The sequence below is a fragment of the Grammomys surdaster genome, unplaced genomic scaffold (assembly GCF_004785775.1).
Source record: "Grammomys surdaster isolate TR1022 unplaced genomic scaffold, NIH_TR_1.0 169, whole genome shotgun sequence".
In the NCBI taxonomy this organism is placed as follows: domain Eukaryota; kingdom Metazoa; phylum Chordata; class Mammalia; order Rodentia; family Muridae; genus Grammomys; species Grammomys surdaster.
The window spans coordinates 16317423-16342965 of NW_021604617.1; the positions used below are offsets into that span (position 1 = coordinate 16317423).

The following is a 25543-nucleotide window of genomic DNA, read 5'->3' on the forward strand; positions in this document are numbered from 1 at the left end:
AAACAAAAACACCTACATGGTATGGGTACAGAGACAGGCAGGAAGATCAATGGAATAGAATTGAAGACCCAAAAATGAACCCACACACCTTTGGGCACTTGATCTTCATCAAAGAAGCTAAAACTACCCAGTGGGAAAAAAAGGCAGCATTTTCAACAAATGGTGCTGGTTCAACTGGAGATCAGCATGTAGAAAAATACAAATCGGTCCACTCTTACCTCCTTCTACATAGCTCAAGTCCAAGTGGATCAAGGACCTCCACATAAAATCAGCTACACTGAAACTAATAGAAGATAAAGTGGGGAAGAGCCCAGAACACATGGGCACAGGGAAAAAGTTCCTGAACAGGACACCAATGGCTTATGTTCTAAGACCAAGAATTGACAAATGGGATCTCATAAAATTGCAAAGCTTCTGTAAGACAAAGGAAACTGTCAATAGGACATAATGGCAACCAACAGATTGGGAAAAGATCTTTACCAATTCTACATCCAATAGAGGGCTAATATTAAATATTTACAAAGAACTCAAGAAAGTAGACTCCAGATAATCAAATAATACTATTTAAAATGGGGTACAGAGCTAAACAAAGAATTCTCAACTGAGAAAACTCAAATGGTAGAAAAGTACCTAAAGAAATGTTAAACATCCTTAGTCATAAGGAAAATGCAAATCAAAACAACTCTCAGATTCCACCTCACACAAGTCAGTGTGGCTAAGATCAAAAACTCAGGTGATACCAGATGCAGGCAAGGATGTGGAGAAAGAGAAACTCACCACCATTGTTGATGGGATTGTAAGCTGGTACAACCATTCTGGAAATCAGTCTGGCAGTTCCTCAGAAAATTGAACATAGTATTACCTGAGGAGCTGGCTATACCACTCCTGGGCAAATACCCAAAAAATGCTCTAACGTATAACAAGGACACATTTTCCACTATGTTCATAGCAGCCTTATTTATAATAGCCAGAAGCTGGAAAGAACCCAGATGTCCTTCAACAGAGGAATGGATACAGAAAGTGTAGTACATTTACACAATGGAGTACTACTTGACTATTAAAACCAATGAATTCATGAAAATTTTACACAAATGGATGGAACTAGAAAATATCATCCTGAGTGAGGTAACCCAATCACAAAAAAGAAAAAGAAAAAAAACCACAGGGTATGCCCTCACTGATAAGTGGCTATTAGCCCAAAAGCTCAAAATATCCAAGATACAGCTCTCAGGCCACTTGCAGCTCAAGAAGGAAGACCAAAGTGTGTGTGCTTTGATCCTTCTTAGAAGGAGGTACAAAATACTCACCAGAGGAAATAGGGAAACAAAGTGTGGAACAGAGACTGAAGGAGGGGCTATCCAGAGACTGCCACACATGGGGATCCAGTCCATGTTGCAGTCACCAAACACAGACACTGTTGTGGATGCCAGGAAGTGCGTACTGACAGGAGCCTGAAATAGCTGTCTCCTAAGAGGCTTTGACAGAGTCTGACATATACAGAGGTGGATGCTCACAGCCAACCTTTGAACTAATCACTGGTTCCCCATTGGAGGAGCTAGAGAGAGGACTGAAGGAGCTGAAGAGGTTTGCCACCCCATGGTGAGAGGGACAATACCAATCAATCAGATCTCCCTGAGTCTAAAAATCCAGCCTGGGAACAAACATTGTGAGACCCATGGCTTCAACTGTATATGTAGGGGAGGATGGCCTTGTTGGGCATAGGTGGGAGAGGAAATCCTTGGTCCCATAAAGGCTAGAAGCCCTGGGGGAATGCGAGGGCAGGAAGGCAGGAGTGAGTGAGTGGGTAGGCGCACTGGTAGGGGCATGTTCTCATAGAAGCAGAAGGAGGGGGGATGGGATAGGGAGTTTCGGAGTGGGGGTGGGAATGGGGAAGGTGGATAACATCTGAAATGTAATAAATAAAATACCCAATTAAAAAAAATTTTTTGGCAATCCAAGGAAAAAGAAAGATTTTGCCTGAGACAGATGATTTATTTTTAAATGATCTGTCTACTGAAAGCTCCCAATTTTAGAAAATAGTGTGTAAATTATCATGTAATGAGACACAAAATAGGAACCCACAAAGCATTATTAGACACCACGGATCCAAATAATTTGGTTAAATTGATAGGTTCACGAATTAAAAAATTCTGTGACTATGTATTTACATCATAGACAGGAAGAGTTTGCGTCTAGCAGAAACTACTGAATATCAGTCCTTCTGGAAGGCCCTGTTTTCTCATCAGGAGCAGCTTCTAGGCTATACTACCCATTCCTGTGCAATGAATCATTATAGCTTCCAGCATTCTCAAAGAACTGATATAAAGTCCCATCACTGACCTTCTTAGATCCTCCAACTCCATCAGACAATAGAATGGTAGGTGCCAGAAGCAGGAAGCAGAGTGAGTGGAAATGGGATGTAGTTTGAAAGAACCAAATTTTCACTCATCCAAAGTAAATAACCCTGAAGACTCAATGAATGAAAGGTCTAAAGTTACTAAGTATAGTCAAGCTCTTTGGTAAGATTGTATGTGCTTTTACCACAACAGAAGAGAAGTTACTATTTGAGGTGATGGGTGTGTTAATCTATTCAACTAAAGCAGTCCTTTAACCATGTATGTTAGAACATCATGCTGTATACCTTAAATGCACATAACACAAACAAATAAAACTGAACAAAATCCTAACCTCTTACCTTGGCCTTTAAAGAGTGGGCTCCTGACACTCTGCACAGTCCTCTAGTGGACTGCATGTCATTCAAAGTCTCTGTTCCACCCACCCCTCCTAATGTACTGAGAAAACTTTTTTTGCCACAGCCCCTGTGCTGGTTGGCGACCTTCCTTACAAGTTTCCTCACTTTGCTTATTGGAGTCTTATTTTCAGGCCATGTTATTTTGTACCACATATGAACTTCTTTCACATACAAACACAAATACACAGACAGACACACATACAAATAAACACAGAAAGACACACACAGAGATACACACCAAAGAGAGGGAGAGAAAGAGAGAAAATAAAATCACTCCTATGTGAAACTTTCTGTAACCCAAAATACTATTTTATTTTCTTCGCATCTCTTTTCCTTATTAGTTGAGCATTATGTTTCAGTTGCAATATAACTTCAGTGAGATCATGGTTATTATCTTCTCCACTATACACTATAATATCCATTTTAATAAGATGCTGGTAGACAGTGTGTTGTAAAAGCATATTTACTGAGTAAAGAAAAATGTCAGATACTGTATCTCCCATGCAAAGGGTAGTCACATAATGCTAATTTCTGCTTTACTATCCTCCTAGTTTATTTAGCTGAGGAATTCTAAACTGTCACCAACCTAGGGCTCTGAGCTCTTCAGTCCTCTTACAGCCTTGTGTTGGAAATGCCTTGTGTTGCTCTCCTACCTAAGTGGGATATTAATTTCAAGATTTTGTTTTATTGAATGATTTTGGATTTTTGGCTCATTAGATGGCTCCATAACCCCAGAAATCCTTCCTAAAATAAAGTGACCTGGGATTAGCTGCCTTCTCTTATTGCCATGTAATTTTCAAAGTTGGCAGCAAATGAAAAGTTATAGATATGTATAAAACAAAATTATTAGCTCACTTTTTCCCTGGGTGCATGCCCTGCACTGCACAGATAGCAAAGCCTACAGGCACTGTGTTCTCCCTCAGTGATCCACATGGATGGATTTTGCTCCTGATACCAAAGAGCTTAACGATATGCAGGGAACTAGTGAGGATATATGACTGATTGAGGCAGGTTTTTTCTATGTGTGAACTAATAGGTGCAAACAAGATGGGTTATTTTGCAAATTAAAAATAAACCTCAGAGGCAATAGATTCAAAGTGGTTTGGAGAGATTTGTGAATAAAATTGAGAAAAGATGTGAGCGTGTTTCAAACACAGTGACATTAGCAATAAATACAAGACTTGGGTCTAGTGTTCTCTATTTTCGGCTTATCTGTGTCATCTTTATGGGCTCCTATGGGCCCACATGGAAAAGAACTACCCTCTTAGGAATAAATCAGTGTTTTTCTCATCAACTGGCTTAGTGACAAGAATTAGAAAGTAGTTTAAAGCAATGGTTTTTAAAATACAAGTCTTCCATTATGGAAGAAGATATCTGAAAGTCAAGGAACACTACAATCCTATTAGCACCCCCACCAGATATCATTTACTATACGTTATCTTCTTTGCAAAGGGACACAGAATGTATTTTTTTAGTGCAGTAAACAGCAGACGTCACTGTGAGAATTTTCTCACCTATAACAACTTCACTGAACATTTTAGGCAGCTTTAGAACATGAGGATTCAGTCAGACCTCTGTGGATATGCTCAGTCATTGAGAAAGACTTGCTTTCAGACACAGAAAGCAAATGGTGTGCATTGTTTGTTATATGCCACGGAATCGTGTTTCACGCAGGACAATGAGCTGAGCGAAAGCAAACAGAACAGAAGAGCAATCAGTAGCAAGAACATATTTACACCTGAATAATGTATTACACCACATGGTAAGCAACCTCGTAAAAGCTCATCAAAAGGACGTTCTTATAATTTAAACATGAAGCATTTGATTGACATTGGAGTGACTACTGGTAAGAGTGCTCATAATGATGTTTGCTGCTGGCAATCATCTTCTCCAACAGCACAGAACTATTAACAAGACCTATGTCGTCCATCTGAGAAATACTTCCTGACCATATGCAAGAGACCATACAACCTGTGTTCAGGGAAAACCAACAGGCTGGAGAGATAATCCTGCCCTGAATCATCTCTCAGTCCAAGGGTAGGTAGGAATATAACATTTACATTAGCTCCTCAGGCATGGTTGCGGTCGTTTGGGTTTATAGTCTCCAAGAGTCTCATTAGAGTTGGGCTCCAAATTCCACAGAGGTGACAGTTTGACAGCCCATCTTTACTGTCATTATTTCTTTCTAATCCCACTTCCCTACTGGTGGTTTTTGGCAGTCTGCTGCTGTATAAACTACTTGAGGGTAAGCTTTGTATCAGGTAAATTTCTAAGTCAACCCAAAGACATCATGTTCAAGCTTTTTGCTTTTCTGTTAGAATACATTTTCATTTGTACCGAGCACTGTGGACCACCACTCATCTTATTAATTAAAAAGAAATATAAGCGTGGCCAACGCACCCATCCATAAAAGCTCCACAATTACTCATAGGCTAGTTGTAAAGTATGAGGATGTCACTATAATAAAAATGTCTGTGGTAGTGGTATATGGGTTTTTTTTAACCAATAGAAAAGTCTTACGGCAAGAAACTTTGAGTAAATCTAGAGATAGATGGAAATAGATCTGCATAACTGCTTTAGTTGCTTTTCCAGTTCCTGTGTTAACACACCCTGACAGAAGCAAACTGAGGGACAGATGTTGACTTCAGAGCATAGTTTGAGGTACAGTCCTTCTTGGCACGGAAATCAAGGAAGGAGGAACTTGAAGCAGCTGGTCACTAACATCATCAGTGAAGAAGCAGAGCGAGATGAAAGCACACTCCTGTTCAGTTGATTGGTGTGTTGTTTCCATTCTGTCATGTCCAGGAAAGGGTCCCACCCCCAAGGTAAGAAGTATCTCTTGAGTCAATTCATGTAATCAAGATAATCCTTCAAAGACATTCCTAAAGACTGTCTTTAGATGATTCTAGATCTTATCAGGGTGGAAAATGACACTAAGGATAAAACTATCCTTTTTGTTTTTTATTGTTACTAATCATATATCAATATTCACCTTTCTGTTTACACACACACACACACACACACACACACACACACAGACATTATAGATTTCATTCCACTGTGAATAATATGTATTTACTGGTTTTACTCAACCAATGTGAATGATAAAACAAAGTGAGTATTGCTTCTGCAATTTTATGTACTCAGCATATATATGATTTTAAAACCTATCCTGTAGACCCAGTGTCTTGCCATTCAATTGCAACACTAAGACTTCAACATATGGAAAAGTATAAGATGAGCATAATATATATTTTCAAATATAAAATATTATGATAATTCAAACACTTGTCTGGAGTAATAATTCCAAATATCAAATGTGATACTTCAGCAACAGCTCCAATGGGAAAAATTATGAACAAATAAAAATATACTTAGGTTTTCATGATGATGTTTGCCTATACCAGGACACAGGAGGCATTGTCAAGGGAACTGGAAAGTCAAGGCAAGTATGAACAACACATGAGAATAAGCCCATCTTGGACTGCACAACAAGTTCCAGGCTAGCTGCCAAGGTACTAAACAAAACCCATCTCTACAAAAAGTACAAACAAGAACAAATAAACAAAAACTATGAACTGTATAGAAGGCTTCCATATGACATATATACTATTAAATCAATAGCAGGATGTTCTTGAATAGTTTGGGACAAGCTCATTAGTATTCTTTATAGGTATCCACAATGCACCCACTAGCCCTCACTGAATATGTGCTCTAAAGAGTTAAATGGTAAATAAACAACTAAGTAATTACATTTATAACATAATATCCTGTGGCAAACCTCCAGAGACAATAAAGCAGCTGAGTTGCAGGACAATTGAGCCCCAAGATTGTGTTGTTTACTGAAAACACCTGTTTCTGGTTGTGATGTGTTTCAGCCTTAGCACACACCTTTAATCTCTCTAGCTGGAATACAGACATACCCTTAGTACACACCTTTAATCTAAGACAATGAAGGTAAAGTTAGTTTGTAGAAGGAAGCACCCACATTTCAAAGTGATGTCTAATTGAGAAGAAAGAGGAAAGGGAACCTACTGGAGGGAGTGGTTCACAGAAAGGGGGACAGTTTTACTGGGACAGTTACAGAGATGCTAGTTGCTAAGAGAGAACAAGCTAGACACAAGTGAAGACAGACAGAGCCAAAGTATTAGAGGGAACCAGAAAATTAGAGCAAATTGCCAAAGTTATTTGAGCCTGAGCAGAGCAATGTGGGAGAAGCTGAGAGAAGCCAGATTGAATCAGTCAGCTTGTAAAGGAGAGGAGTTTGAGCTAGAACGGCTGAAGTGAATCAGCTAGCCAGAGATGAGAAAGAACTAGGAAGGGGTTGAGATTACTCAGTAGTTAGTCTCTGAGACTGAAAACATTCTAGACCTAGATTAGATTGTAGGGACTAGGTCTAGGTTAGCAAACAGAAACAGTTAGCCTCCGAGATGACAAGTACAACAGAAGAATAAAATATACATTTATACAGGTGCAATGACTTTATAAAATAATAAATATAATAAATATATTGTTTTGTTTTGTTTGTTCATTTGTTTTTGAGACAAGGTCCTATTTATCTCAAGCTTGCAAGCACTGTGAGGATAACGTTGAAGATTTGGATTACTGATATGCAACATCACACACAGTTTATGTGGTCCACTCTTAGCCTTGGGGATTGAACTCAGGGATTCTTACATGGGAAGCAAGCACCCTACTAATGCCAGCATTAGCTCATATGATTGTTAGATGACAGATCAGAGATGGTTTCTCCAAGGACACTTGGGGATAATAACTTTATCCCTAATAGAGATACTAATAAAATATCCAAGCAGAGGAAATAGTCTATACAAGAATGCTGTGTTACAGGAAAAATAAGGCTATGATATTTAAGGTGAGTGGGGGGGGTCACAGGAGGTAAGAGAAAGCAACCATGACCCAAGAATAAAAGCATGATAAGCTTATATGATTCAGAAGGGTGTCCTTCTGAATGGGTGAAAAAGCCATTGGAAAGTTTAAATGATTGTCCTGGCTACTGGGTAAGTAGAGTGGAGAATGCAAGGATGGGAGAAAACATCAACAGGGAGGTTATTCGGAGATGGAGATGCCTACATTACAGAGGCTGCAGACAGGGACGATGAGAAGCATGAGAGCTAGGAAAAGAACAAGGAGTATGTTCTATGTTCTTACTGATGGAGGCAAAAGGCAAGTAACAGGCCACATACTGAGGCAGAGATTGGAGTCCAATAGTAGGCAGATGCCTGTACTACTTAACAGAATCAATTGGTATTTTTGACCGAATTTCAAAGTCAGATATGAGTTAGAGTTCGAAATCATAACTCATAGGTAGCATTGTGTGGTAATTTGAGTTGGCCCCCCTAGAATACGGAAATGGTCTGAGTTCATAGCCCTGGGAAAGTCATACCTTCAGATCTTAAAATGGCAAGGAAGAAGGGGCTTAATAAGGGTAGGAAGAAAATAAAAGATTGTAGGGGGACTGAGAGTAATAGGATTGTATTATATAAATGTAAGAAATTGTAAAAGAACAAACTTAATTGGTCAAAAAAAAAAGTACAGAAGACCTGAGAGAATCTACAAAGAATAAAGTAAAGCAAAAAGATGCTATGGTTTTATGAGCAACACCAACAAAACAAAGCAAAAACAACAACAGCCAAAAAAAAAGAGGCAGAAGTTCTGTGCATAGCACAGTTTTAGAGACATTTGGAGACTAGGGAATGAATCTCACAGTGCCCCCTATATTACTCTCTTCATAGTGAGCTTTCAACAGAAAAGAAAGATAGATTCATAGTTCCATGGGATATTTCAAGGTTACATGAATGTCGCACAAGGCTAAGGAGTGTATGAGGATAATTCTCAGCACTCAGTGAAAATGTGTCTATTTGATATAGACACAGGTATCCACAGAGGTCACAGTAGTGATGTCACAGAATCTCAATGACTCAGTATCCCTACTATACATGTGATTTGGTAGCATATCAGCACAGGCTACCAGCACAGGCCCTAGATGTTGGTTCCTGTCCAATATATTTTGTTCTCATAGAACAACAGGCCACCAGCTCTTTCATGTGCCCACTGCCTTTCCCATATGCATCATGGTCAGCCATAACCAACCTGTGTTGAAGAAGGATTCAGTCCATTGTGCCTCTGTCTGTGGAAACACAGAAACTGGTGGGGGCAGACCCAGGGTTCTCCCATCCAGATCTGTGAAGAGGTATTTTCTTGGATATTCACACTCCCATGCGGGGCAGATGGTCCCCACTAAGTTTTTCCTGTGGAGAAAGGGAAAAGGCAACACCATCCTCTAATGACAGGCAGCAAAAAGATAGCACATTGGCAGTGCTGATCTTCTCAGGGGTTCCTCTTGTCTTCCTGAGTCTTCTGCCACGTGAGGGTAATGCTCTTCACCTCATAGGGAAGAACTGTACAATTACCCCTCAGAAGACACCAGGCATGACCTGCTTTGGTTTTTTTTTTTCCTCCCCAGACTCCAAAACTATAAGAAATAAATCTTCAGTCATTATAAATCATCTGGTTTATGGAGTTTTGCTACTGGCACAAGTGGATCAAGAGGTGTATCTTCCAGCATACTGGTAAGACACAAAGAGAAGGAAGTTTGGACAGGAAAAGGACGAATACTAATACAGCACAAAGTGGGTACCTAAGTATATTGCAGTACCTCCAGTGGCTCAGAGATGGGTATTATAGAAGAAACAGTGTAAGGTCAAACACATAGACTTTCCATAAAGGATGGTTTATTTAGATTATTCCTTTCCCCTCTAAAGCAGTTTTTGCAGTGTGAGAGAACAATGACACATTTTTTCATCTTGTCAAGTCTTTTTATGGCCAAGAAATTTTATACTTATTTTTCAGATACTTGATTAAAATTTTCAGATCATGTATCCGAGAGCAGTAGTTGCAACTGGCCTGTGCATCATTGTGTAGCTTAGGAATTCCTAGCAATAGGTATAACCTCCTATCTCCTCATCCCCCTCAAAGGTTCCCTGAACTCCTATCTCAAACTCTGTATATTATGCTCTGTGAAAGAGGAAAGAATGCAAGTCAAATGTTGATTTGATTCCATCTATTTTGAAACTATTCCTAAGGAGAAGAAATAATAGAAAATAACAATCAAACTGTCTTCAAATCACGTTTGACCCTTCTTTTACAAACGACTCAAAAGGGGAGAAACCAGTAACTAGAACCTGTTTGTCTACAAATTCTTAAAGTCATATATAAGAAGGCAATGGGATTCCTAAAATTTTGGGACCACTAAATTAAGGCACCAGCCTTTTCTACAGGGATTTATTTCAATTTGTGTAATGGTGTTATATTTTTTCATGTGTTTGGGGATTTAAACAGTTGAAAATTGCTTCAGAAATATATTCCATCATCAATACTGAAAGTGGTACCTGGACTGTAATGGAGGAAAGTAGAACTTGTTTTTATCCTTTATCTTCAGCATCCTGGTCCTCTCTGCTGTTATTGGGTATGTGATTCCAGTGCTATGCTCATTAGCCAGGATGCAGACATCCAGGTCGTCACTATAGCAACTCTTCACAAAACTAGAAAAGGTGACATCTGAAATTTTAAGCAACATATCACAAGATTATACCATGTGAACCACCTACCACAGAGATTATAGAATTAAATATTATTTTCATAATATATATTCCAGGAGCTAATTTGGACTATGCAGGACAATGTGGTGAGTTTATATGACTCTTAGTTACAAAATGTCTCTACCAAACATGGACATTTTGTAGGATAAAAAAAAAACAGCAATTTCAAGCTGGAAGGCTGGCTTAGTTGTTAGAACACTATCTGTTATTCTGGGGAACTCAAATTCAATTCCTAGCAGCTACATGGAAGCTTAAAACACTCTGTAACACCAGTTCTGAGGATCTAACTCCCTCTTCTAGCCTTGGTGGGCACTTCATGTATATGGTTCACAGACATCTATACAGGCAAACAACCACACATGTAAAATAATTTTTAAAACCCCTTAAAGATACACTATAAATACACTACAGTCTTTAGAAAAAATAATTAAAATGCTGATGAAAATTTATCCATTTCATATAACACTCAAATCAACTGTGAGACAGACTAAATAGAGAAGGTATAAAGTACAAAACTGCCAAACTGTCTGGTAGAAGATAAACTTTCCCTTATGGTCCAATGCTGACTTTAAACCTATCGATCTTTATAACACTGGACTACAAAGCAGCTTGTAGCTGTGATACAATTTCGGCATCTCAGTTGCTGTAGTGGATAGCAGGAAAAGCGATTGTTATCCACAAGTAATTATTGAGTTAAATAGTTACAATGAAGACAGTCCAACAAGCAGAAAACAGTAATACCTGTTTTTAATGCACAGTTGTGATTCATCAATAGTAGGATGCCAGCTAGATAGGCAAGCCCTAGAGAAGGCTGGACCTTCTTGCTGTATGGTTTCAGAACACTACTGAATATTGTGTGCTTGGGTGGGTGGAGCCCCATTTTTAGGGCAGAGTCAAGAATCCTACCTTGAAGCTTCATAATTCCTGGAACTGAATGACCACTCCTTACTTTGTGCCATGGCTCCTTCGGCCATACATTTGGTTCTGAGGCAGAAACTGGCCACAGGATGCCAATTCTGCCTCCTCTGGGATTGGAAGGTGCTCTATCTGTCGATGTCCAGTTGGCAGACTGAGGAACCTTTCTGTCTTGGATGCAGTCAAAAGAGGAGCTAGTGGCCACAATGACTGAATTCCTAAGCATAATCTGTACAGTGCTGACAGAGCTCAGTGAAGCAGAAGATACATACGAGATGGCCAAAAGACCAACAGTATTATCTACCAGAGTGATATTCTGTATGTCCACACTATTCTCAGTTTGAACCATGACACCATAATCAAAGTTCTTAAAAGCCAGAAATCCAGAGACACCAGTACAGTTGTTAGGTTCACGTTTCTTGTAGAGGTGAAGGCCATGGAGGCATGAGTGGACCACATTGTCAGACCAAAGCACTTCAGAGGAGCACCCATGGCCACGGACATGAAAGCCAAGTCTCTCGGATCCTGCCACCACATTGCCATGGAGAATGATATCGTCTGCATAGTTCACTTTGATTCCTGCCACCCACGGAAATGGGTTTGCTGACTGCATTGTCAGAATGACAAGATTATTGTTGAGAGAATAGTTCTGACCCTCCACATCGATACCATGGCCATTTGTGCCAAACACTATGTTGTTGTTTAAAATCACCCCATGACTAGAAGATGCACGAATGCCCACATTGCAGCTTTGATGTACCGTAGAAGATATTACCCAGGATCCAGCTGGCACACCAGTGAATTCAATAGATGAATACAATGGTGACCCCATGTTCTGAATTTCTACATTGAGAAGTTGAAGAACACCTGCAAAGGAAAATGTGTACATTCAGGTCAGGTTCTTTCCTATTTCCCACAAAATATTGAAGGCCTCTGCTCTGGGCATCAGAATATGCAGATTTTTGAAATGAAATGTAATCATTATCCTTAGCACTGCAAATGTATTTCATACCATAAAATTTCACTGACAAAAATAAATCACTGGAAATATGGCATTCTTGTCTACAAACACTAATTTGCTATCTGGGCTCTGATATATCTGATATAACAAGCCAGGAAAAAAATAAGGCAGGGGTACACAACTGGTTCACAGATTCTTTGCATTTGTTAGGAGACTGAATCAAAGGGCCTGGTTAAGAATAAAGGATGTGTAGACTGTTGCCCAGTTGCCTCAAAGGTATATCTCCCTGTCTGTCTCAAGGATCCTGTTCCAATGAGCTGTAATTACATATAGAGCAAATAAAGGAAGGTACCCAAGTGGCAACTCTAAAACATTTATCTCTTCATTGTAAGTACACAGCGTGAGTGGGATATTCAATACTGTAGAGGAAGGACCTTCAGTCACACTAGAGACAGGTAACCAGGCAATAGCTGTATGCCAGTCATTATTCATGTATCCTTCACTAGGAAGATTACAACTTGCCAATAGGGTCCCTAACTTCTTTTATCTTAACTCTTGTTGATAGAATTTATGAGGTTTTGTTCTGCGTTTTGAGGCAATGGCCAAGGTAAATCATGGTGTTTCTTCTTTGCTTAAGATTGAAGAAGCTACACATGTAACATTTCAGTGTTACTGTGCTTTAGTACTTTTACTTAAAGTTCAAAGATAGGCCAGCCCAACATCCCATTCTCCACTGCCTTTTCAGAGATAGGAAATCTGAACACTTGCCATCAGTTGCTGTGAAGAAGTTGAAACCTGTGATAGGGAGAAGGTGAAAGACTACAAGCCTTTCCCGAGATGATATGAAAGAATCTCAATAATAAATCTCTTGGTTGGCAATGACTGAGAAGCTTCTGGTATATGGTATAGAAATGTTGTGCTAAACATTGTAATACTGAACTAACCCCTGAGACATACTGCCACCCTCTTCAAGAGTTCTGCTGGTCCCATTCAGCTATCTGACTAGATACTACAGTTAGGTCTGTTGACTATTTACTTTCCTCCATAAAAAGAGGGAATTGAGGGGGCATTATAGGACCTTTACCTGAGCATCCAGATGTTATATCCAAGTTGCAGGTACCCCAAAGACCACAAAGGAGCCAATTCTGATATAAACACAATAAGGGTCTTTATTGTGAGCTTGTGAGCAAGGTTTCTCACTGCCCTTGTTAGTCAGAGTCCCAAGTCTAGGTGTGTAGGGTATTTATTGTAGTTACAGCAAGCTAGGGGATTTCTATACAGGCCAGCAAGTTAATATTTTTAAAAACATCATTTCTGGCATAATCTGTAGGAACAAAAAACAGGGACAAAACCACCTGACAAACAGGATGGCTATGTTGTCTATTCTCTGTAGGATGTCTTAAGTTATCTATATGTACCTTGACCCTGCTATTGTAGCATGACTGGCTGTTGCTAAGGAGACTGAGTTGTCATAGGATGCTTGCTCAGGAATACTCTATGATTTGCTTCTGGGAATTGGAGGTTAGCCCTGGGTCTTGCACAAAATGGAGTTTCTTCAAATAAGGAGTTGGTTGGGCTTCACACAGCCACCACTCCTAACAAGTTGTATGCAATCCTCCTTATTGAATATGGTCTTTGGGAAAGGGCTAGAAGATATTAGTGGGGGTGGGGAGACAGAAGGTATTCTATCTGCACAGACATGGAAAAGCCATCATTCTTCCTGGGAATGACCTTCCAGTGGGACTACTTTAAGGTCACCTATATTCCTGTCCATATCCTCTACCCAATTTTTATAAGTAAACCTAACAAACTCACAAGTTCACTAGAGTGAACTTTGGTGTAGTCACACATTGGTTGGTTTGGGAACCATAAGAGAAGCGAGGTAGATATTCTTTACATCTCCCCCAAGGAAGGGATTTTAGCCACCAACGTTAAAAAAAGTATTGGTCTCTTGATATTCACTGCTGAAAGGTTTATTATATCTGCCCTATGCATAGAATTTTGACATGAACATCTCCAAATGGAAATGTAAATTCACATATAAACAGTCTGTTTTCCGTTAAAGGTGGTGGCTTTAGCCTCTCTTTGACATAACCCTGAGTAATATTTCAAGATCTCATACCTACATGGTTGTGATTCATTCACAGTTTCATTTCACTCTCATGCACATTGAAACCACAATGAAAATCAATAAATAGTAAGCAAATTCTTAAGTTATCTTGAGTATTTAAATGAAGAATTCAGATTCAATTTTGGTAGCTAAATACCAAAATGTAGAAAAGCCACCTTTTCCTTTTGAAATTATAATCTTAGAATTTTCTAGCTAACTATTGTCAGGAAAACAAAACAACAACCACATCAAAACACCTTGCAGTCCCTAATTACGAGGAGAGACTGTTCTGGTTTTCATCCCTATAACCACTCAGTGCATCCATGATATTTCTTTTAATTTTACATTCTTAGTTACATAACTTCCCTTTCCCTTTCCTCCCTCTAAACCCTTCCAGATACCTTTCCTTTCTCTCTTTCAAATTCCCACACCATCTTCTTTTTTCTAAATATAATCTGCTCAGTCTGGATATTGTTTCATGTATGTATATTTTCAGGGCTGAACATTTGGTATTGGACAATCAACTGGTATGCTCTTCCCTGGGAAAGACCCTTTCTCCAGCTTTCAAAATTTCCTAGTTGCCTGTAGTTCTCTGTGTAGGGTTGAGGCCTTGTGTCCTTGCCTGGTTCACTTTGGCATGGTTTTTTTGCTGTCATTCTTGCTCAGCTCATGTTTAGAAATAAAGTTTTATAGCAAACTCCCTGGTCGACTGGTTATCACAGTATTTCCATGTTCTCTTCTGTAATGGCATGGATTACTTTAAAGAGCAAGGAAAATCAGAACACCTCCAGCCCAGAAGGATTTAATGTGGTTTTTCTTTCCTTTTCCAGGAAATTATATTAAAAGATGTTGGGAGCCGACTCTTAGCCGAAAGCGGGTATCATCTTTACAGCCATCTCAAGCCATATACCCTGACAAGAGACTTGTTTTCAACAGCCTGCAATAGCTGAGCGCACTCTGATGAACATCTTGTTACACTGTGCCCCCAGCTGCAAGGTGCTCCTGGTATCCATGGCTACAAGGCACGTGACGTAGTGGCTTCAGTTGAGCTTGTCCTCGAGGGCAAGTCACGTGGTAAAGGGTATAAATACCCAGGATTTCCTTTCTATTAGAGGAGGTAGAAGGTAAAAGGTAGAAGGTGGAAGGAGTGGAAGGTGAAAGGTGGAAGAAAGTAGGAGAATATAGAAGAAGAGAGGAGAATAAAGAAGAGACTTGAAGAGACTCCACCGGACTTTGTCTTGTATCTATCTTTTGCATCTCTCACCCTTTTCCCCCTTCCTCTCTCCCCACTCTCTCTCTTGCTAGACCCTGACCTGGACGGGAGCAGCAGAACCAGCCAGCCTTTACAAAGTAGCAGAACCTGATGGCCGTTACAAAAGAAACAGCAGTTACAAAAAGACATAGGTTAACAATAAGAAAGACTTATGAATCGATCAGGCTTGATGCTGGTTCATGCTTTGTACTCAACTCTAAGATTTGGTCTTGTGTCCTAGTCCATGACCATTGTCATGATTGACCTAGTTTTCATTAACTGGATCTCTATGTCCCAACTTTACAATCATTTCTACAAGACCAGAGTCCTGTTTTTGTCTCTGTCATCTAGAAGGCTGACCTCATCATCATGCTATTTTAAGCTAGACATTCCTTTCTTGGATGATGCCGTACTGTACATTTGGGAACTATTCATTGAATACCAAAAACATTTTCAGCTTATTAGAAGTAAAAATGTTACCAGATATCAACAATTGTTCTCCCAGGGGTAGGGCAATTTCACCTCTTCCAAGTACATATAAGGATAGAGCTTATGAAAAAGAGGAGATACATACATATACATATACATATATATATATATATGTATGTATATCTTGAACTTCTGATTTAAGATCTGAATATTCCAAAATAGTGAACAAATGAGGCCAAGAAAACACCCCATCCTGATTATCTGAGGTAGTGATTATCACCTTTGCTAGATTGTCTCTGCATCTTCACTATATTCAAATGCAGAGTGATTTTCTTTCTTTAAGAAAAATATAGGTATTTTTGTATTAATTCCCTGAGAATTTTATAAATACATACAATGTATGTTTAACCCAATCAGCCTAATAAGGGTTACTCACATAATCCAGGTCCAGGGGGTGGGACTGTACAACGGAATGCCATCAACCTACCAGACACACCATTAAAGAAAAGGGACTCTTTCTTCCCAAGAAGCCATCATTTGTCAATGGCTGCTCAGCTAAGGAGAAGAGCTCACACTGGTCTTTTGACTGTCTTGATCATGTGCAGATCTTATACAGGCAACCACATCTGCTGTACGTTCTTGAGTGTGGTGGCCTTGTCAGCATACATGAGATGGATCAAGGCCCTCTGCACATATGTGACAATTATGCAGTATGGTCTTCATGCAGATTTAATAGAAGAGAAAGTGGGAAACTGCCTTGAACTCATTGGCGCAGGAGACAAATTCCTGAACAGAATACCAATAGCTCAGCCCACTAAGATAAATAATTAGTAAGTGTGACCTCATGAAACTGAAAACCTTTTGCAATGCTAAGGATACCATCAATAGGACAAAAACAGCTATGTACAGAATGGGAAAGATCTTCACCAACCCTATATCCAACAGAGGACTAATATCTAAAATATATAAAGAACTTGAAAAATTACACATCAACAAACCAAATAATCCAATTTAAAAATGGAGTACAGAGCTAAACAGAGAATTCTCAACAAAGGATTCCCTTATAGCCAAGAAGCACTTAGAGAAATGTTCAATGCCCTTAATCATCAGGGAAATGCACTCTGAGATTCCATTTTATACAGGTCAAGCATAGATCAAAAACTCAAGTGACAGCTCATGCTGTGCAACAAGGGGAACATTTCTCCATTGCTGGTGGGAGTGCAAACTTGTACAACCACTTTGGAAATAAATTTGGTGGGCTCTCAGAAAGTTGGGAATAATTCTACCCCAATACCCAACCATACCACTTCGAGGCATATACCCAATGACCTACTATACCACAAGAACACTTGCTCAACTATATTTATCCAAATGTTTTCTTTTTTTTTTTTTTTTGGTTTTTCGAGACAGGGTTTCTCTGAGTAGCCCTGGCTGTCCTGGAACTCACTCTGTAGACCAGGCTAGCCTCGAACTCTCGAACTCAGAAATCCGCCTGCCTCTGCCTCCCAAGTGCTGGGATTAAAGGCGTGCGCCACCACCGCCCGGCCCCTCCAAATGTTTTCTAATGACCAATATTTATTTTAAAAAATTCCTTCAAGAAATAGTAGAAGAAAACAGGACATTTTTGGTAAACAAAAAGAGAATCAATCAGCAGTTGATGTGTGCTTCAAAAAGTATTAAGGGCAATTTCTAAGAATCAAGGGAGATAATTATATAAATAAACTCAGTTCCTTAAGGATGGATATACAGCAACATTCAAAGATGGAGCTATCCTCACAAGATTTCCTAAACTATTTGATCAGGAAGAGCTTTGTAAGATTATCTTCAGAACATAAGTTTAATAGATAAGGTCATAAGACAATTTCACAAGATTCCAAAAGAGCTGAAGCATAAATTTCAAAGAAAAAGATTGCATTGATCTTTTTGAAAGATTGAATTGATGTTTAAAGTGCTCTAAAATATGGAAATAATTTGTATTTAAATTTTAGCTACTAATTTGTAGCATGAGTTCATGTCTATGGTTAGATACTGCATATTACTGGGTAAAAAGTAAGAGAAAATCAGGAAGCTGATAAAATTTAAATGGCTATTAAATCATCTGTCATTTCAAAGCAGAGGAGAAATTGTATCTGCTGAAGGTGTTTTCTTTGAGGTAAAATATGCATATGCACTGGTATCTAGTGTATTATTTAACTTCATGTGATAATTTAGCAACGATTAGGTCTAAAAATTCATAGCTTCCTAGAGCACAAGGAAGCCACCTAATTTGATCATTTTGCGTGTAAGAAAACTGTCACAGCTGGAATGTCTGAGTGTCCCAGATGAGCAGTCCAGAATCTCTTAGTTTCTGAATGGTAAATAATTGTAGATTTCATTTTCACTTACCAGAAATTTCTTCTCCACTAGACTTCCTGAAGGACCCCACAAGGAGTCTCCCTCTACAGGATGAGTCAGGCTGAATTCTAATGTTTCTGGTCAACAGCCCAACCTCAGCAGCCAAATGAATCTGTCGACCATCCTCCATGATGTGGGCACTTCCTAGAGGAACAGGAGTCAGGGGAAACAACCTTTAACTGTGTGTCTTGGAAATTGCCAGCTGGGGACCCAGTGTACCACACAAGTGACATTTTTTCTTCCTGTTAGAAGTTCTCCCAAGATGAAAGCCAGCTTTTCCTCCAGGCACACTCCACAGATGTCAACCGAGAAATGAAAAACCTGTTCACTTGTTCCTCTTTGGGATCAAAGAGAATATGTGAGCAATAATTCATTTCTTTTCAATAACTTTGAGTACCAGGACAGGCCAATGATTCAGAGATTTGTCCAGTTAGTAGGGTCCCAATCTCCTTCTTTCCATGCACTAGTGTCTGGTTGTGACATTTGGCTGTACATTGTCTATCTACCTCCAATATAGGAGTACAGAATCCCAGTTCAGAAGAGGCAGCAGTCGAGCATAAACAGCAATGTTAGAGTGTGAAGGAAATAGGAGAAGGTGATGCTAAGCACAGGAAACCCCTCTCTTGATGAGACTACTTCTGTCTACCTAGGCTGCAGAGGAGAAGCCTTGTATTCCTATTTCCACGGATATTTCAGGATGACTTTAACTGGACAGGGTTACTAAACATTTCTCTTTTCTATCCTATGCCTTTTAATCTGAAAATCAAGCTGGACATGGTAATTGACAACAATTAGAGGCAGAAGCAAGAGAATGAATGGATCCTAGAAATTCAACAGGAAAAAAAATCTCAACAATAATAGAGAGGGGAAGAGGAGGCATTAGCCCTGAAGCTACAACTCAGAAATAACTTTAGACAGTCTTGGAGAATATTTATGCTCCTTCTCACATACCAGATAAAAACAATTCTCCAGCCCATCTATTTTGCATATTTCATTAGTTATAGCTCCTGAGTTAAACTTATTTCTTACATGATACAGGAGAGTGGTTTTCCTTAATGGCTCATTTCTATATACTACTAGCTACCAGGCGATTTTAATTAGTAAATTTATTTTATGTATATGAGTGCACTATACCTGCATGCCAGAAAGAAGGCATTAGATCATATTATAGAAGCATATGGTTGTGGGGAATTGAACTCAGGACTTTTGGAAGAGCAACCAGTGTTCTTAACCTCCGAGCCATCTCTCTAGCCTGTCTTTACAAAAACATATCTGAGCTCTTGTTTCTTTTGTGTTTTTCTTGATCATCTTAATAGACAACATACATATAAACTATATTTTGTGTGAAGAATACATTTCTACATTAAGAAGTTATTATTTACACTACCCATTGTATTCCAAGGTAATATAGGATTCAACATGCCATGAAATAAACTAGATGCTGACTGTCAAAGAGTTTTGTACTTAGCCACAAACAATCTACTGTTTTTTAAAGATTTTTAACTCTCTTCTTAGACTAACCACATAAATGATAGGCCGTCTGATAAAATATCTAAATATTATTTTGAAAGTTAATAATATGTTAAGTGTGATGCCACACACCTTTATCCCAGCACCAGCGTGGCAGAGGCAGGTAGATCTCTTCAGCTTGAGTCAGCTTGGTACACACATACCAAGTTCTATGACAGCTGAAACTATATAATGAGATCCTGTCCCCAAAAATAAATAAAATAAAAATTAAAAGTAAACCAGGCATAAAAGCATGGGGCATCTATGCCTACAATATCAGCATTGGAGAGCTAAGGTTGGAGAATTAATTTGCGTTGTAAGCTTGGAGTGTTTAGTCAGACCCTGTTTCAGGCAAACAATAAAAGGTAGGAGGAAGAAAAAAGGAGAGAAAGGAAAGAAGGAAGGAAGGAAAAGGGAGCGAGGAAGAAAGGGAAAAAGGAAAGGAGGGAGGAAAGTGGGGAAAAAGGAAGTAAGCAGAGTGGAGGTGAAGAGAAGAAAATTTGAGAAAGGTTTCCAAGCAGGCTGTTCATGGTGCATCCATGAAGCATGCACTAAATCAAAGCCATACCAATGTGCCTGTGTTTTAGACGTTCATAGATCCTGATGTGATGGTCCTTGACTTCCTTCACAGTGAGGACCTCGGCCTCATGAGGCTCATAAGAAGAAGAGCTGAGGACGATTTTGTCATGGGGCTGCCAATCCACGGCATCACGTACTATAATCCTGTAAATTCAGAAAGCGGATGGCAGATATACTCATAAAACAACAGAGATCATCAAGTAACCCACGAGATAGTACAGCCTACATTAGCATCAGCATATTTCACCATGGAAACTAAAAACGAATGCAGCAAACACGAGAAAAAAAAAACTTGTGTTAAACACTGACCCTTGTATACTGAGGAAATACTGAGTTCACAAAGTTTTGCTTTGCAAGCATGAAGACCTTAATCTGATTGACAGAAACCACATTTTTATTTTGAAAATAAATAATATGCTAAGCATGGTGGTACATACTTTTAATCCCAGCCCCAGGGAGGCAGAGGCAGGTGGATACTTGTAATCCCAGTAATTTGGCAGAGTTTAAAAATTATATCTTCATGTGTTTTCTTCACTGAGAAACAACTTGAATAATAAAGATATTTCCAAAGGGATCTTTTATCATGTTTTCTGAAGATGCATTTGCCTTTTTTTTGGACAATATATATACAAAGGCTAATATCTTGGTCAGACAGACACAATTTTCAGTCTTTAGAATTCTAGTTGCATCTGCACTACCTCAAAAAGCTATTTAGTTTTTCCCTTTGTATCTGCAATGAAGAAGTCAAATGTTTATATAACCCTCCAACACTGAAACTGTATCATGTGGAGTAATAGGTATGTATTACTCCAGTGTGATATTCCAATCACTGAGCTTTTCTCTCAGTGAATCAATGGGAGCTTTGAACATTTCCTTAGATTCACAGTAAATGAATTTTCAATCCATCATTGCTCTGTAACATTTTCTTAATGAACATGACTGTTCTTTTCTCTCCATTCACAATCCTTGCTTATTTCTACACTGCAAGTTCACTCTGTGGCCTTTTACCTAACACCAATTTAGCTATGTCACTTTAATCAACTCCCGAAACTTACTGACAACACATTCTCTACTACCTGTAAATGTTCTTCTGGGCAATTGGGTCTGGACAAGACATCAGGGATGCCATATACATTGACAGAGCCACTAATAAATGACAGGTATTAAAGATCCTCATGGAGTTTTAGTTGTGCCTTCATTTGCAATGACATCATAGGAGATTCATTAACGAAATAGAACAAATGCTATTTTTAAAAGGAAATGAATGGCTGGGCTGGTGGCTCAGTTGGTAGTTTCACTATTCCAGCTCCAGTTTGCCACCACTATCACCAACTTACAACCATCTCAAATAATCATAATTTAATTACTTAAGGATGAGAAGTATTAACCGTATTCTAGTCTTCTGTAGCACACTAATGAGATTCATAGAAGAGTGTAAACTTGGCTGTTTCCTGAGAAAACTATAAAAATGATAAAATTTAAATTTTAACAGTAGAAGGCTCCCCAATAATATTTTTTTTAATCTCTGAAAAAAATATTCACACCATTCTTTTTATTTCTGCATTGATATTTGACCTTGCTTAGGGAAAATATAACGCTTGCCTGTCCAGAGAACACTAATCAGGTGATATAAAGAATAAGTGTCTTGTAAATTTTATTTAACAGTTTTCAACTATGCATAAAACATTCTTATGTATACACCAATAATTTCAATGAGTAAAGTTAGACATGAATGGAGAATCATAATGAAAGTAACTGTGTTTGTCCAGTCTCAAAATATACAAGTTCCCTCAAGACTCAGGCATAGCCATAGACTCTAAACTCTACAAATGTCAACTATTCCATTCCTAATTCCTGTATTAACACTTTTCATCAATGCCAATGGAATGTAAGGAGAATGTTCAGAGGTAATAGGCTGCTGGGTCCTGAAGAAACTGCGTTCAATAATGAGGTGTAAGGGATGTGAGAAACTATAGTAGATTATTGCCTATTAGGTCTCGTTTCTCACTCATCCAGGGAAAGTATTCACCTTCTAAAACTCTATTCTTCCCTATACTGTGCCCCTTTAATAGTTCTAGTGAAAGCCTCAGCACAGGCTATGTATGTTTGTATAAATCTCTCCCCAGATAAAACAAACCCAAGGATGGAATAGTACCCTCTCTGATTGTGAACCTGGAGAAAGCACAATTGCTCTGAGATTATGTGCAGCCTATAACAGTAGGAGAAATTCTTCTTCAGTATAAAAAAAAATGAGGTGAAAATGAGAGAAGTGTAAAAATGGGACAGAAGAGAGGGTCTGGATTAGCAGCAGTCCAAAATGCATCAAGAAATATTCATTTTACATCTTTCTCAGGAGCCTGATTGCCTATCAGCTTCCCTGTCTCAGGGCTGACTTTGTGCCAGAAATTGAACTTAAAACATTCACATTCATTAATTCATTTAATTTGTATAATTATTATATTAGCTAGGCACTATTACTCTCATAATTACAGAAGAAGAAACTGTGACTCAGAGGGTAATTTACCAAAGTTGTACATTTAGTAAATCATGAGCTTATCTCATGCCTATCCCTTTGCAGACTACTTTTCCTCCTTATTCTGAAAGTCAAGTCCTTGACATCCATAGAAGAGTTATCCATATGAGGTTAGGATACTGTGCTTCACTATGCTTTTAAGAGGTCGCACATAAGATCAATAATTGTTAGAGACAGTTATGATAGTAATACATTTTGAATAATATGTAAAGTGACTAAAATTTAACTTGAGGCAAAATTCTGAAGTATTAGAAAATATACAATTGAGCTAACATGTTCTAATTTCTAAAAAAGACATATGAATTCAAGGAGCAGATATGAATTAGATTCCTTTGCTGTGCTTTTATTAGATGCTACAGATTATACCAAATCAATAACAGTATTTCCTCTCTCTTACATAGACAGAACACACCCAGATTAAATATCTTAATACTGTGCATTGAGAACCACACCAACATTTTGTAGCTACACAAGATGTGACCATCAGCAAATGCCAAGCCAAAGGTATACAGAAACATTAGCGCTTATACAACATTTTGTCTTAAACTATTTTCTAGATATATTTTATAGTGTAAGATTAGAATTTTAAAATATAAGGTAATGTTATAATGGTTTTGCTGAAGGAATTAAGTACTGAATTAAGAGATAATGGTTGAATCTCTAAAGATAAATAGAATGGTGTATAGTGATATACATTTGATGCCTTTTTTGACTGAGTTTGAAAGTACTAAAATTGCCACACAAGGCCCTGTACATAGTACTTTGAAGAAAGAAAAAGAGATATTGCAAACATATGATATCTCAAAAGTATAGGAGCCAGCAGAACAGATATAATCAATAGTGGTATTCAAATTAGGGGTCTAGGTCCTGGGAACAGGGTAAAATAATAAATAGCTATTTTCTCTTTAGTAAGTGATTTCGTTGTAGATAACAGACTGTAATCATAAACTATTCCAACCAATCCAAGCCTATTAAAGCAGCTGTTATAAAAAGATGCAAGATGATAGTTCATGCAAGGATAAGAAGGAAGAAGAAGGCATTGTGTACTGCTGGTGGAAATTCAAGTTGGTGTAGCTGTTATAGAAAATAGGATAGAGGGGTTAGAGGTATAGCTCTGCCATTAAGAACAGAGTTCAGACCCCAGGTGATAAGCCAGGTGCCTCACACATTTCTGTTACCTCCAATTCCAAGAGAGGTTGAGATAGTGGTACAGTTGGAACTTCATGGCTTCTAGACATTCAGGTTCATAGAGAGACACTGACTTAAAGAAGATGTAGAGAGTGACAATGTGGGATCTCTACCACCCTCCTCTGGGCACTGTGTTCAAATTAAATAGATATGTTGTGGACCTGCAGTCATAAATACACACACATACACACATACACACACATATATATAATGTTATATACAATAATATATATATGTATATATACATATATATAACACACACATATATATATACTGTTATATACAATAATATATATGTGTGTGTGTATATATACATATAACACACACACACACACACACACACACATATATATATATATATATATATATATATATATGATTTCATATATATAAAAGGCTAGAGGAACCTTAAAAATTAAAAAGAACTATCAAAGAAATCCCACCAGGAATAGCTATAGAAAGCAAAATTAGTAATTTAAAGGACACTTGTACCTTTGTGTTCATTAAGTCCCCTATCTGCTACAGGCACCTGTCCACTAAAATGTGTAGCTGAGGGCTGCCTTGTCTGGCCTCAGTGGGAAAGAATGTACTTAATCCTGAAGAGACTTGATGCTCCCTGATGTGGGGTATACAGAGTGAGGTGCCCTCTCAGAGGTGAAGGAGAGAGGGAATGGGGAAGAACTTTCTGAGGGGGTCCTAGAGGGGTTCAGTATTTGGGATGTAAATAAATAAAATAATTTAAATAAAAAATAATTTAAATAAAATAATTTAATCCTTTTTTAAAAAGGAAAAGAAACATATGCACAGTAGAAGAGGATGAAGTTCTCAAACAGAAGGACGTGCTACCATCTGAACAGCATAGATTAACATTACACTATGTGAAAGAGTGAAACAACCAGAAACATGCCATCTGATCTCATTTATGTATGAAACCTAAAGTGTGGATTGCAGCGAGGAGTAAAAAGTTCAGGGAACACATGTTAGGTCATGCTGATTTGGACGAACATCTTATGCAAGAACTGCTGAGAACACAGGCTTCACTTGTTTCTCACCACCACCAGTAACAACAACAAAAGCATGTGAGATACTGCATGTGCTAATTTACGCCGTTTAGTCATTGCATGACATACAGGCTTCAAAACACGATTTGGAACACATTGAACATTCAATGGCTTTACTTCTGAGCTAAAAACAAACATTTGAAAAACAGGATAGTAAGACAAAGAGACTGAATAAAGCCTTATGTAGTTTCTTTGAGAGAGAGAGAGAGAGAGAGAGAGAGAGAGAGAGAGAGAGAGAGAG

At 38.5% G+C, this 25543-nt stretch overlaps 1 protein-coding gene across 1 annotated transcript in view; it reads right to left on the reverse strand.

Annotated features, from left to right (window-relative positions):
* Pkhd1 (PKHD1 ciliary IPT domain containing fibrocystin/polyductin) overlaps positions 1-25543 on the reverse strand; it is a 433222-nt gene that overhangs the window by 112979 nt on the left and 294700 nt on the right. Inside the window, exons 56-60 of the mRNA XM_028766634.1 lie at positions 20510-20664; positions 18424-18576; positions 11278-12153; positions 10162-10330; positions 8864-9021 (exon numbers count right to left, since the gene is read on the reverse strand). Of these exons, the coding sequence (XP_028622467.1) occupies positions 8864-9021; positions 10162-10330; positions 11278-12153; positions 18424-18576; positions 20510-20664 (1511 nt within the window). The remainder of the gene's footprint in view (positions 1-8863; positions 9022-10161; positions 10331-11277; positions 12154-18423; positions 18577-20509; positions 20665-25543) is intronic.